Genomic DNA, 12,635 nt, shown 5'->3' on the forward strand with positions numbered 1-12,635 from the left:
TTTTCTTTAAATGACTTTATCAACCCCTTATACTTATTTAGCTCCTCTGATCTACCTTTCCCTACATCATTAGCCCTACGTGCACCACAAAAACTGTATCTCTGTCAGTTATATCCTCCACCTGTGCCCCTGGGTAGCATAATCTGATTCCTTTCTCCCTATTTACTCCACAGGCTATTCTATCCACATGCCTTATCAAGGAACATACATAAGTATAACCTCCTTATCATCCACATCCTTCTCTGACCCTTTTGTCTTCCCTCCCTCCAATAGTTTTTCATCTGCCGAAGCCAAGGGCTGAAACTTGTTGCTCAATATTATCATTACAGTATACAGTATGTCAGTTACTCCTTACGACCATTGATGATATGAACTGTTAATTGTGGTAACTTTCTCTGTGATATTTAGCATTTGTGGTCATGTTTATGAATAAAGGGTTATATTTTCTGAAATACTACTATTGTAATAACATTCTACCCAGTTGCGTGTCTCAGATTTAAAAACTAATTACCAGTAAACTACAGATGTTGGTAAGCTATACAACATTGATGCCATGTAGACGTTAAGATACTTTCTACCTTAAGTGAAACAATCGTTGACCTCCAGGAAAACATTTCCCAAGTTACAGATTGTAGCTGAACAAATAAGATTAGGAAAAAACTTAAAATTAACAAGTTTTAATTAATGCTATTTTTAAAATCATGAGTATTTTCTATTTATTCATTTTCACGTTTATTATAATGTTTGTGATTTTTAGGCACCGACATCCCAATACAGAAGCTGTGTGATTTAAAAGGAAATGGAAAAGTTTGCATCATTGGAACACTTTTCAAGCACATGGAGTTACAACCCAGTATTTTACGAGAAATAAGCGAAGAGGTAATTAATTAATTTTGATTAATTAATTAATTAATTTTTTAAGTGCAAAACTAGCTAGTGTGTGTGTGTGTATGTAGATTGTAGAGACATATTTAGCAACATTGTTCAAGAATAGAATTTCTGCAGAAATCTTGTTGGAAAAATTGTTTAGTTCACAAAGAAAAAAATTCATGATACAAATTCTTAAGATTTCTTGTATTTTGTAAATTCTGGTTTGGTGTTTGTTTAACAAAGTGCCGCTGGAAAGATCCATTGCTCTGGCATAGCCAAGATGATGTTTGTTACTTGTCAGTAAGAGACACTGGATATGCAAGACAAGCTTTCAATAAATAACTTTATTAAGCTTTAAGGCCTTTAAAAGTTTTTAGTGTATTATATAATAAACTTTGTAGATAATTACCGTGTATATATTCATTGTTTCTGGAACCATCTATTTATTCATTTCAAAGTAACTATTCTCATAATTATGGTGTTTTTGTTATGACAACCCATCATCTTGTTTTATAAATAAATAACCCAATGTCCATTTTCTTCTGCAACATTTTGTGTGTCTAATAAAATTAAGTAAAAAATATATATTTAGGTTTAAAATATTTTATGAATGTACAATGCTTTATTTGCACAAACATTTGGAAGTTATAAAAAAAATGTAATAAAAGGTTTAGCTAAGTTTTATGCTGAACCTTTCAGTTTTTTGTATTGGCATTGTTGGTTTTCACGTGTCATTCTTATCTTTTTTCTACAAATACATCACCTTATATTTGTTTGTGTAACTGCATGTTTGTATAATTTATAGTACTAATAACATCATAAAATTATAGTACATTATGGAATATGTTTTAAGTCAGGTTGAAAGAAATGCTCTCGCATTTTAATACATCTATAATGACACTAACCTCGAAAATGAAAGGAACAACATATTAACAATTAACTGAATTTCCTCTTGAGGAATATAACTGTATCTGATACTGGTTTGATCATGTCTCTTATTTTTGTGGTTATTCTGGAGTTCTAGAGATTGCAATTGACAGATGATGTTCTTTGGGCTTTATACATGTATGTTGCATCCTTCCGTGGAGAATTGGAGTTTTAATTTACATTGACTGCATCTCTGTGGAGCAATGATATTTTTCGTGTACGTTGACTAAACTTTCCTGGGTGCTATGTGATCAGTTGTGTTGTTTTATTTCATTATAAAATTATCTACATATATAACATGGAAGTTAATATCTTGAAAAATTGTGAAGACCAACTAAGTGATTTATAACAGTCAGGAGTGAGTGATATGTTGTCTAGCACAGTTGTGTTTATTCTTTATATGAATGGCTGATTTTAGTTATGGAGAATATGTACAGATAGTTCATTAGAACTAAAGCATTTATGGCCTTCTCTGTTATGCATTCTTTTTATATGTAAGTGTACATGTACAAATATGTGGCTGAAATATGATAGATTGTCCTATGAAGTCTAGTGAATAAACTATCACGTTGCAGTAATACCTCCATCACTTGTATATTACATTAATTGCTCTTTAACTTAGTAATTTATTTACATAACACTCACGATCATTAGGAATCACCATATTGCATAATTTTATGTTTAAAAGTCTGTCACAACATTCGGTTTAAAGAACTGACCAAAAAATGGAGTAAAATTACTAATTTTCCATCTTTAGTAGTAATTAGTGGGATTAATTGCAATATTGGTGAATATTTGTCTTTAATTTGTTTAATAAGACTCGTACATTATAAAGGAAAGACAAATATCATCAATACCAGGATCCCTAATAATGTACGAGTCTTATTAAACAAATTAAAGACAAATATCACCAATACCAGGATAATTTGTTTAATAAGACTCGTACATTATTAGGGATCCTGGTATTGGTGATACTTGTCTTTAATTTGTTTAATAAGACTCGTACATTGTTAGGGATCCTGGTCACATGAGCAGCTTGGTGCATAGATTATTGAGAAAAATGTGTTTATGAATGAGACGGTACTTTATGTGGATCGTAGCTGTAATTTTAGGGATAAATTAATGTCTTCAGTAGATCATTGAAGCAAATTAACCCATCTAATCTATGTTTGAAAATATTATTCATGATCACACTGTAAATTATTAAAATTAGTCAAACTTTTTTTAATGCCATGCTTTTTATTTTAATGTAAAAAAAGCTTTTGCTTTTGCATACATCTTTTCCTGTAATATTTTTGTTTAATATTTATGAATTTATCATTTCCAGCTTTTGATATGAATCTTTTAGAAAATCCTTTTAAATTAGTATGAGTTAGTATTTTAGTTTTATATAAAATTATGTTATCATGTATTAAATATGTTCTTTTTCTTTTCTATGTAGCATAACTTAATGCCCCAGCCACTGAGGATAAGATATACAGATGACAGTGATGAAATTATCTTGGAAGATGATTTGCAACGGGTAGTACTGAATGGAAATATTAATGTTCACTCTCTTGTAACAGGTTTGTAAATTTCTTTTTGCCACTTTTACATTTTTATTCAAACCTATTCAATTCTGTTTTTCAACTTTGCCAAAGTTCATGCTTTAAGAAATAGTGTAACAACAATAAAGTTTTGACTTTAAAACTAAACATTTATGGAAAGTTTTACGTTACTAATCGAACAGTTACAGACATGTGAAAAATTAAAGGAGAACCATGCAAAATATTCTATAATTATGTCTGAAGATTATGTAATGAAAAATAATCTAACAAATCTTTTACTCAACACTAAAAACAATCAAAACATTAATAACTGTATCCACTACAACTTCCACAAGTGAAACAGAATATTCTTAGAATTCTAAAGTACTACACCAATAAGTAAGCTAGGGTAGAGAGTGAATTATTACACAGGCCTGTGATGGTTTTATTGTTTTGAAATTTTTACGTTCTACAGTAATTCCTGTACACTGAATCTGAAAACGATATCCATTTTTTTCCATCACGTACAGACTTTTCACTAAACGTCATAATGCAATACATAAAAGAAAGACCACAACACGTAGTTTTGAGACCAAAAGACGTAGATTTCACAAAAACAATCAGAAAGAATGAGGATGCATATTCGTTTGACATCAGTGTTTTTCCCTTTTTTTAGTTTTTGTGTTTTTGTTAACAAACATAATAATAAAATCTTCATTTTGGTAAACAAAATAATTTGATCTAAGTAAGAGTTTTTTTTTCTTTCCGATTTGTAAGAAATCCTTACAACAAATGATAGAAAAAAATGATTATTATTTTTGAAATCTGTTATTAAAACCAAAACAACTTTTATGAAGTTTAAATTCACAGGCCTGTGAATTATTTTGTTATTTTATTTTTATGTTATTTTTATTGAGTGTGTTGAGTTTGTTTGTCAGTAAATAAGCAATCTGTACATGATTTACTCTATCTGTTACTGTCAGCCAATTAGCTGTGAATATTGAGTTTTTATTTCAGTGAAGAAATTAGCAAGTGAATTTTCTGTTAGAAGTTCAGCTTATCAATGAATGTTGTTTATACTAAATGTGGAACTTGAAGAAATAAAACATTTTTGTTATTATTTAGTGGACTGAACTTTGCATTATTGTTTTTACCAAAATAGCAAAAACGAGTATATAACTACAAGTTTCAATAGCTTGATGTTTTCACAGGTATCATTGCTGCTGTTCTTGGAGAAGAAGAAGAAGGTGGGAAGTTCAGAGTAGAAGATTTATGTTTTTCATCTATGCCAGAACAGATTCAACGTCCTTTATTAGAAGAAAACAAGTTAGTATAATTCATAAATTTCTTTTTTAAATGTCTGGAAATGAAAGTTACATGTAAAATTTCTTTGATGCTGAAAAAATGCAAATCAGCAAGTCTTATTTTGTAATTAAAAACCTACTTAAAGACATTAATTACTTACATGAAGATAGTTTTATAATCACTGATGAATAGTTTATGAATTTTGAAAATAATTTTCTGACCTTTTTTACCCTTTATTTATAGCAAAGATTTTATTACAAACCTTTTCAAAGAAAACTTTTGATATCCTTTTGTATATAGACTATTATATGTTTTCTGTAAGAAACTATTAAATTTAAGAACTGTCAACTGTAATGCTTGTCATTCAACTGGTTAATATCCTATTCATTGTTTTTTTATGCTATTATATATGTTCACTTAATTATACACTCATCAGCTAAACAACAAGTAATCGTAAACATAAGAATTAATACCTGATCATTTAGTCTGATTCCAATGTTTTTATCAGGATTAATAGGCTCATGTTAGAAGAGGAAAAGCCTCTTCATCTCTCTCTCTACACATGATTTTCAGTTCAATAATAAATAAAAATTATGTTTGAATAATTTAGAAACATGGGTTAACTGAATGTATTGGAAAAGTAATGTTGATTATAATTCTGAATTTTCAAAGTGTATCTTTACGGAATGTAGCAAGTTTTTAGTCAACAGTACAAGTATGTTGTGTCCAATATATCAAATGTGTTGTTTCTTTTCAGTAACCCTGTATATTGTATCTGGTATTTTCTATAACCTAATATAACTTGTTATGAAATCATTAGTGTAGGGTTACATGAGATGTTGATAACTCTGACATTAAATTCTTTATACCATGTCGGTAAAGGTTGGGGCACACTTTAAGGTTGATAGGATTTCCTTAATACTACAAATTATTCTACAATTGCTACCGTTGTATGTGAGATTACCACTATTTTGCTTTTTTTTCTTCTGTTTATGCTTGGACAGAAGTGTCTAAAACTCGATAAAAATGAGTTAATACTTAAAGATCATACAGAAACCTATAAACACCTAAGTAAAAACTGAATACATTACATTATCATTAGAAATTACAGTTCTCAGTTTATCACTTTAAAATCAATTCATACTTAATTGAATCTCTAAATTGGAAGACTTTTGCTTGTTTGTTATTTTCATAATTACATTTTTGATAATTTTTAATGAAAAGTTTTATGTCCTTTAGATTTGAAAGACATTGAGTGATTTTATTAGTCAGATATTAAACCAATGAAAAGTAATGTTCTCAATGACATAATTATGAATTCAGTTTTACTTTAGTAATTGTAGTTTTGAATAACAACTAAAGAAAATTCACTTGTCCACTAACTTTAGCAGATTCAAGACATTATTGAAACCTATCAGACAGTTTCATCGGGATATAAGCATGTTTCCTTAAGCTACACTGTATTTCAAGGCTTTTAGTTTGCATGATATTAAATGTATTTCCAATATTTTCAGATTTGTTCTCTTAGTTTCTGGCCTTGGACTGACCCAAAATGCAGAAGTTCCTTTTCCACTTCAGTTAATGGTTGACTTCATCATTGGATCTTTGGGTGAGGAGTCGGAGCAGATGTTGGCATCTGAAGTTAGTCGGATCATCATAGCAGGAAATTCTTTAAATGAAAGTACAAAGACGAAAGGGTATTATTCAAAGGTACATCACTTGCTAAAAGTAATACGTTATGTACGTTTCTATAAATGGATCTTTATCGAGCATTCTTGATAGACATTGTTTTAATGATTTCATGGTATTAAAAGTACTAAACATTTTGTAATGTGAATTACTCCTAACATTTTAAGTTTCGTTTACTTTTCAAACAAAGTGTGGAAGTTAACTAAAGAAACTAACAAGTCAACTTAGATAATATTACAGCAACTTATTAATAATAGCATGTGATTAACTTCAACCAATCAGGTTTCATCATGAACAATACAACTTAATTCTCTTCTTATACTATTCTAGGTTTTTGTTTATTTGGTTATTTTTCTCCAAACTAATAAACTAACCAATGTGTGTTTATTTGTAGTAAGTTAGCAAAACCCATGCGTTTTTCAAAATAAGAATATTTTTTATATTATAATGTGTTCTAGTTTGTACTGTTAAAAAAATGCCTTGTTAGCAGCTCTTGTGGATTTAACCCTTAAGCTCAGTTTGAATAGCACTCACCAGCCAATCGAGAGGTCCTGGATCCTATTCCGCTTTTGGAAGATACAGATATGAGATTACCACACATACAAAAATCGTGTCCTTCTTAGCTGTTTATAGTACAAGTTTTCGAAGAAAGTTTAATAAATTTTTCTTCATAGCTTTTTCTAAAGCAGTTTTATATCTTTACCTTATACAGCAAGTAGTAAAATAAAAAAACAACATAACTTTCATTGTGGACCGGAATTTAAGTATTTTTTAGAACAAAATCATTAAAGTTTTAAGTTGTGTCTGCCAGAAATTGAAGAAAGTATTTGAAATTAATATATTGTTTAAACTTTTAAGAGAAGTACAAGTAAACAAATCAGCATTTGGTCTAGAAAGTTCAAAAGAATTACATCGGATTAGAAAATTATTAATCAATGTTAACAAACGTTAGGCTTCATCACTGAAAAACTGTTGCTTTTAAATTTACAGTTGTTACCAAACAACTCCGAGTTAAATTATTTGAAAAAATATTTATAAAAAAGAATAAAACTAATGTGTAACTGAAGAATGTGATTTGAGATGTGCTTTTTGTTAATTAATTATTCAATCAGTGTGTGTTTATTTGTACTAGGTTAGCAATGAATAATAAAAATACTTATTCATAACAGTCAACAAATACAGCTTTCGTAACATATCATTAGTAAATTCTCATGCTTAGTAAAATGTACAGTCTACAGAGTTTCACCAATTAAAAGCTACATGAAAACTTTAATTGGAGATATTTATAATTTATCAACTGTTTTCTTTTCAGGCAAAGTATTTGACAAGAAATACAAAGGCAGCCTCCATAGAGGCAGTGAAAATGCTCGACAATGTACTGCTTGAATTAGCTGTAAGTTTTTATTTAATAAAATTTATTTATGTTACTACATCATTCAATCGGGTGTCATTGTAACAAATACAATTTAATTCTCTGCTTCTATTATTAAAGGTTTTAATTTATTTGGTTATTAAAACCAAGAATGTAGTGAGATATTTGGAGTTATTATACTAATGTTTGATGATTTGGTTTTTTTCTGTGTTGTCAAACTTAACATTATATAGTAAAGCTTACTATAGTCTTAATTGTTATTATTATTACTAATATTCATATTTTGAGTTATTTTAACATCTTTGTTATGTAAGATACCTGTGTGCATGCATAAATTTTGAAAGATATCGTAACTTAAATTAATTACACCTTGTAGTGGCTCTTTTTTGTTGTTAAGCACAAAGCTACACAATGGGTTATCTGTCCTGTGCTCATCACAGGTGTCTAAACTTGCTTTTTAGCATTATAAACCTTCAGACTTACCAACCGGGGAGCAGCTTGTAGTGGAACTACTTGAGTGATAGCACTTAACTGCCATATTCTATTCTATTTGAACTAGTCACCACTTTTACCATTACATTTTGTTTTAATGATTTTTAACCACAGCATAGCAGCTCATATAACAGCTCTGCGTTTATTTGTTTTTTCAAGTACAAACTTTTAGCTCGTAGCTCTGTCATCTCTTGACCGATTTAAGATCTAATTAAGGTTTTGGACTCAGAAGGTCAAACCTTTTGGATTATTGTATTTGACCATGCCCAAGGTCTCACTGATTAATTCACTCTAATCCTGCCCAAAATTTGAGGATAGGCTGGTGTAGAGATCCTGATGAGTAATAAAACCAAATCGGGTATACGGAAGCCCCATAGTTGATATTGCTGGGGCACAAAAAATATAGCTAAGAAAAAAAAGGTCTCATAAATTAGTTTACTCTAATCCTGTCAAAAATAATTTCAAGTGCTGTAGCTTTGAGGATTCCCTCTTGTTTTACACTTAACAGAGTCCATTTTAACAAAACAAGAGATAAAAGACAATTGTTTTAGTTAGAAAGTATTATACTCCAACTTCCAGAAATAATGTTAATTATTTGACAATAATAACTCAACCTTCCTTCCATTTACAAATACTAAAATAATTCCTAACTTCCTTAAATGCATCAGTAGTATAGAAATCAAAAGCAATTTTCATGTGGATTAAGAAAATTTTACTTTTGAGGTTACCGAATATCTTGGCTTTATCTCATGTCATGCATCTTTGGTATTCGTAGAATTGTTTGTTAAAAGTATGTTCTCAGTTGAGGTAATAATAATAATAACAGTAAGAGTATGTATGATCATATATCCTTTACTTCATCTGGATTACCAAATAGAAATAACTTAAATTATAGTTTTTGGTTTCCATTTCCTCAGTTTTATTGAAATGTCATTTTGTCATAGGTTTGTGTAATAATCAGTGGGAAACTTGATTCATTTGATGCTTGAAAATCTGTAGAGTAAATTAGAGTAGGATTTCTAGAGTAATTGTTCAATAATCCAGAAATTTTGGTTTCAAGATTTTGCTGTGTTATTTCTCTCTTAAAGTATATAATAAGTTAATGCCTAACCGTGTTATTCTTACAAGATAAATAATAAATTAGTGCAAAACCATGTTATTCATCAAAAGTAGTTTAGTGTCTAAAAATGTTATTCCTCCTCTGAGGAAAATATATTAGTGCATAATCGTATTATTCGTCCAAGAAGACATAAAATTAGTGCCTTATTGTGGTATTTCTCATCTGACTAGTGATTAACAATGTCATTCGTCTACTGAGGCATAACCTTGTGTGGAACTAAAGTTGGAGTAGTTAAGCCTTTTTGTGTTACTATAGTTAGAATCATAAATTTATGTGTGGTACTAAAGTTGGAGTCATTTAAGCCTTTTTGTGTTACTATAGTTGGAGTCATTAGCTTTTTAGAGGTACTAAAGTTTGAATCATAAATTTATGTGTGGTACTAAAGTTGGAGTAGTTAAGCCTTTTTGTGTTACTATAGTTGGAGTCATTAGTTTTTAAGAGGTACTAAAGTTGGAGTCAGTTAAGTCTTTTTTGTGTTACTATAGTTGGAGTCATTAGCTTTGTAGAGGTACTAAAGTTGGAATCATAAATTTATGTGTGGAACTAAAGTTGGAGTCGTAAGCTTTCATAAACTTTTGAGTAGTAATGTAGTTAGAGTCAAAGAGTCGACCTTTCTAGTGGTACTAAAGTTGATAGTCAATACTGTTTATGCAGATTAATATCACTCTTAATGAATATGTTTTTCTATTATTTTTCATAAAGTTTCAATTGTTCCATTACCCTAGTGTATAGTTTTTTTTATTAATTTCCAAAAAATATGGCACCCCTAATGCTACACATGTTTTTTTTTTTGCTTTTCTTAACAAATCATTACCTAGTACCATTAAATGGTATTATGAATATTAAATAGAACCTAGTAAAAAAGTTTTTTATTTTCACAAAACTTTAAATTTCTGTATTTGAAATTTTTAATATTATCCATTGTTTATATTTAGTTTAAAATTCCATTTCTTACTGGTGTTAAAAGCTGCTTATATTTATTGTATGTTTTTTTTGTTGTTGTTGTTGTTCTAGGGTTCAGTAAATGTAGACATTATGCCTGGGGAAATGGATCCATCGAATCACCTTTTGCCCCAACAACCACTACATCATTGTCTCTTTCCTAAATCTGGAAGCTTATCGACAGTACACAGTGTGACGAATCCTTATTATTCCATTATTCAAGGTGTACGGTGAGAAAAAGAAATTTCATGCATTGATATGTTTTAAAGTTTGAATTCTGGTGTAGTTTTTATGTACGAAAATGTGTACAGACCTGTTTCATTTTTTTCCTGTCATAAAGTGTATTTTCTTATTTCACGTGTTTTAAGTACAGTTTTACTTGAACTTTTAAAACAACAAAAGATTTTTATGGTAAATTAATCTTTAACATGTTGCACTGTTACATTTAATATTTGTAGCTTACTTATTTGTACGTTTAAGTTTGTGAGGAAATAATAAAGTTTATTTTTTAGTTAATAATATCTCTAAAATGCTATAAATGATGTATTTTATGTGCTTGAATTTTTCTGCATGTTCTAAACATACACTAAATCTCATAACAATGTACAGTACATGTACTTCCCACCTCCAGGCTAAACATTTCTCAAAACCATCAGCATCTCATTTATTATTCAGGAAATCAGAATAATAAGGTATTAACCTCTAAATCATATTCCATTTATATTTTTATAATTAGAAAATTACCCCCAACTATGTTTAATGTTCTGTCTTTGGTTTCAACAAAATCACGCTTTCACTTATATTTGTAAAGTACTTACTCAGTAGTGACTTTATAGTAAGAGTGAGTTGGCCCAGTGGCTGATCTCTGAATTTCAGAGCTGGTGAGCCAAGATTAAAATCTGTGCAACACCATAAAATACTTCTCACATTTTAAAGTGTTTGTGCATTAGAAGAATCACAGTTATTCCCTTAGTGTGAATGGTAGATGCCAGTCATAGGGTGCTGTTGCCTGGCTGCCTTCACTCTGGTCAGTAGTTTAAAGTCAAGGAGACGGCAGCAAATAGTAGGGATGCACAGTACACGGCCAGGTACCCGGCCTGGGGCCAGTATTGGGCTACCTGGTAATCCTTGGCTCCAGCTGAGTGTCGAAGCTAGGCATCTAAACTCTAATCTTTGTGGCAACTAATGTGATACTGAAAGTTTCAGTCAACAATTGGTTTAGTTATTAAAAAAAAAAATGTGTTTCAAGCAACAAAAACTGACCGCCCACTTTTGGGGGGCAAGGGAAGAAATCCGGCCCCGGTTGACAAGCGCCTCCGGCCGAACTTTAGTGACCAGATACCCGGACCCGCTATTTGGCCAAAGTGTATCTGCATTACAAACAACGCTCAAAATAAAGTTTTGGAAAGGTTACTTGTTAATGTAATTTAAGAAGGTAGGTTGCCAAAGATGAAGAAAAGTATGCAAAGTTTTTAGACCGATGTTTCGAACAACAGCTAAGTCTGAAATTAGTCTTGTTTCACTATTTTAGTGCGGTGGCTCCTGAATTTCTATATGTCTCTGTATTTATATTTTGTATTTAGGGCAAAACTACTATGGGTAGTAAAATTTGAAGTATGTTTATTTTATCACCGATACAACTACACTATCCTCCAATAAAAAAAGAATTAGCCAGATCCAGTAATAGTATTTTATTGAACACACACACACACACACAAAAAACAACAACAATTCCATGACTAAATAAATTACATCAGTATGATGTAATTTATGACCTTTGTAATGTATGTAATGTAATGTATGACCTTTCAAACTTTTATATTGTTCTTACCAAGTGTGTAGATTCACACAAAATCACTGTATTGTTACATTTGCCATGGGGGGTTTTCAATCAACATCATTAAAGTCAACAGTATTATGAGCAATCTTAGCTTATTAGAGGGCAGAGTATAGTAGAAAAATATACATAATTTACATTTTTATTTGATTAAATATTTTAAAATAATAATCATACATATAACTGTAAAAAATGTTTGGGTAATTACATTGTGTTATCTAGTTGTAATATTCTGATACATAAAGATACCTTGAAAATGTGCATCCGTATGAATCTCTGTTTTGCATATAAACACACGAGCTATTTTTTCTTGGTACTGATATTAAAAAGCAATTTTTTAACATTTTCAAACTTCAAAAGAACAATTTTGCTTCAGGATAGGAGTTTTAGTTTATAAGTTTTAGTTGTTTTTTTTCCTGCTAGGTGCCGCCATCTTCGAAAACACAGGCCTGCGAATTTAAACTTTATAAAAGTTGTTTTGGTTTTGTTAACTGATTTTCCATAATTCAGCTATGCAGATTTCAAAAAAAAATTTTTTTTTCTATCACGTTAGGA

At 30.0% G+C, this 12,635-nt stretch overlaps 1 protein-coding gene across 1 annotated transcript in view; it reads left to right on the forward strand.

The window, feature by feature from the left end:
* Nucleotides 1-12,635, forward strand: part of LOC106472983 (DNA polymerase delta subunit 2-like) — a gene marked incomplete at its 3' end in the record, with an annotated part of 17,253 nt that overhangs the window by 2,996 nt on the left and 1,622 nt on the right. The window contains exons 2-7 of the mRNA XM_013933656.1: nucleotides 758-879; nucleotides 3,239-3,362; nucleotides 4,535-4,649; nucleotides 6,143-6,338; nucleotides 7,630-7,710; nucleotides 10,316-10,473. Coding sequence (XP_013789110.1) covers nucleotides 758-879; nucleotides 3,239-3,362; nucleotides 4,535-4,649; nucleotides 6,143-6,338; nucleotides 7,630-7,710; nucleotides 10,316-10,473 — 796 coding nt within the window. The remainder of the gene's footprint in view (nucleotides 1-757; nucleotides 880-3,238; nucleotides 3,363-4,534; nucleotides 4,650-6,142; nucleotides 6,339-7,629; nucleotides 7,711-10,315; nucleotides 10,474-12,635) is intronic.

This window comes from Limulus polyphemus, unplaced genomic scaffold (genome assembly GCF_000517525.1).
Source record: "Limulus polyphemus unplaced genomic scaffold, Limulus_polyphemus-2.1.2 Scaffold5789, whole genome shotgun sequence".
NCBI lineage: Eukaryota > Metazoa > Arthropoda > Merostomata > Xiphosura > Limulidae > Limulus > Limulus polyphemus.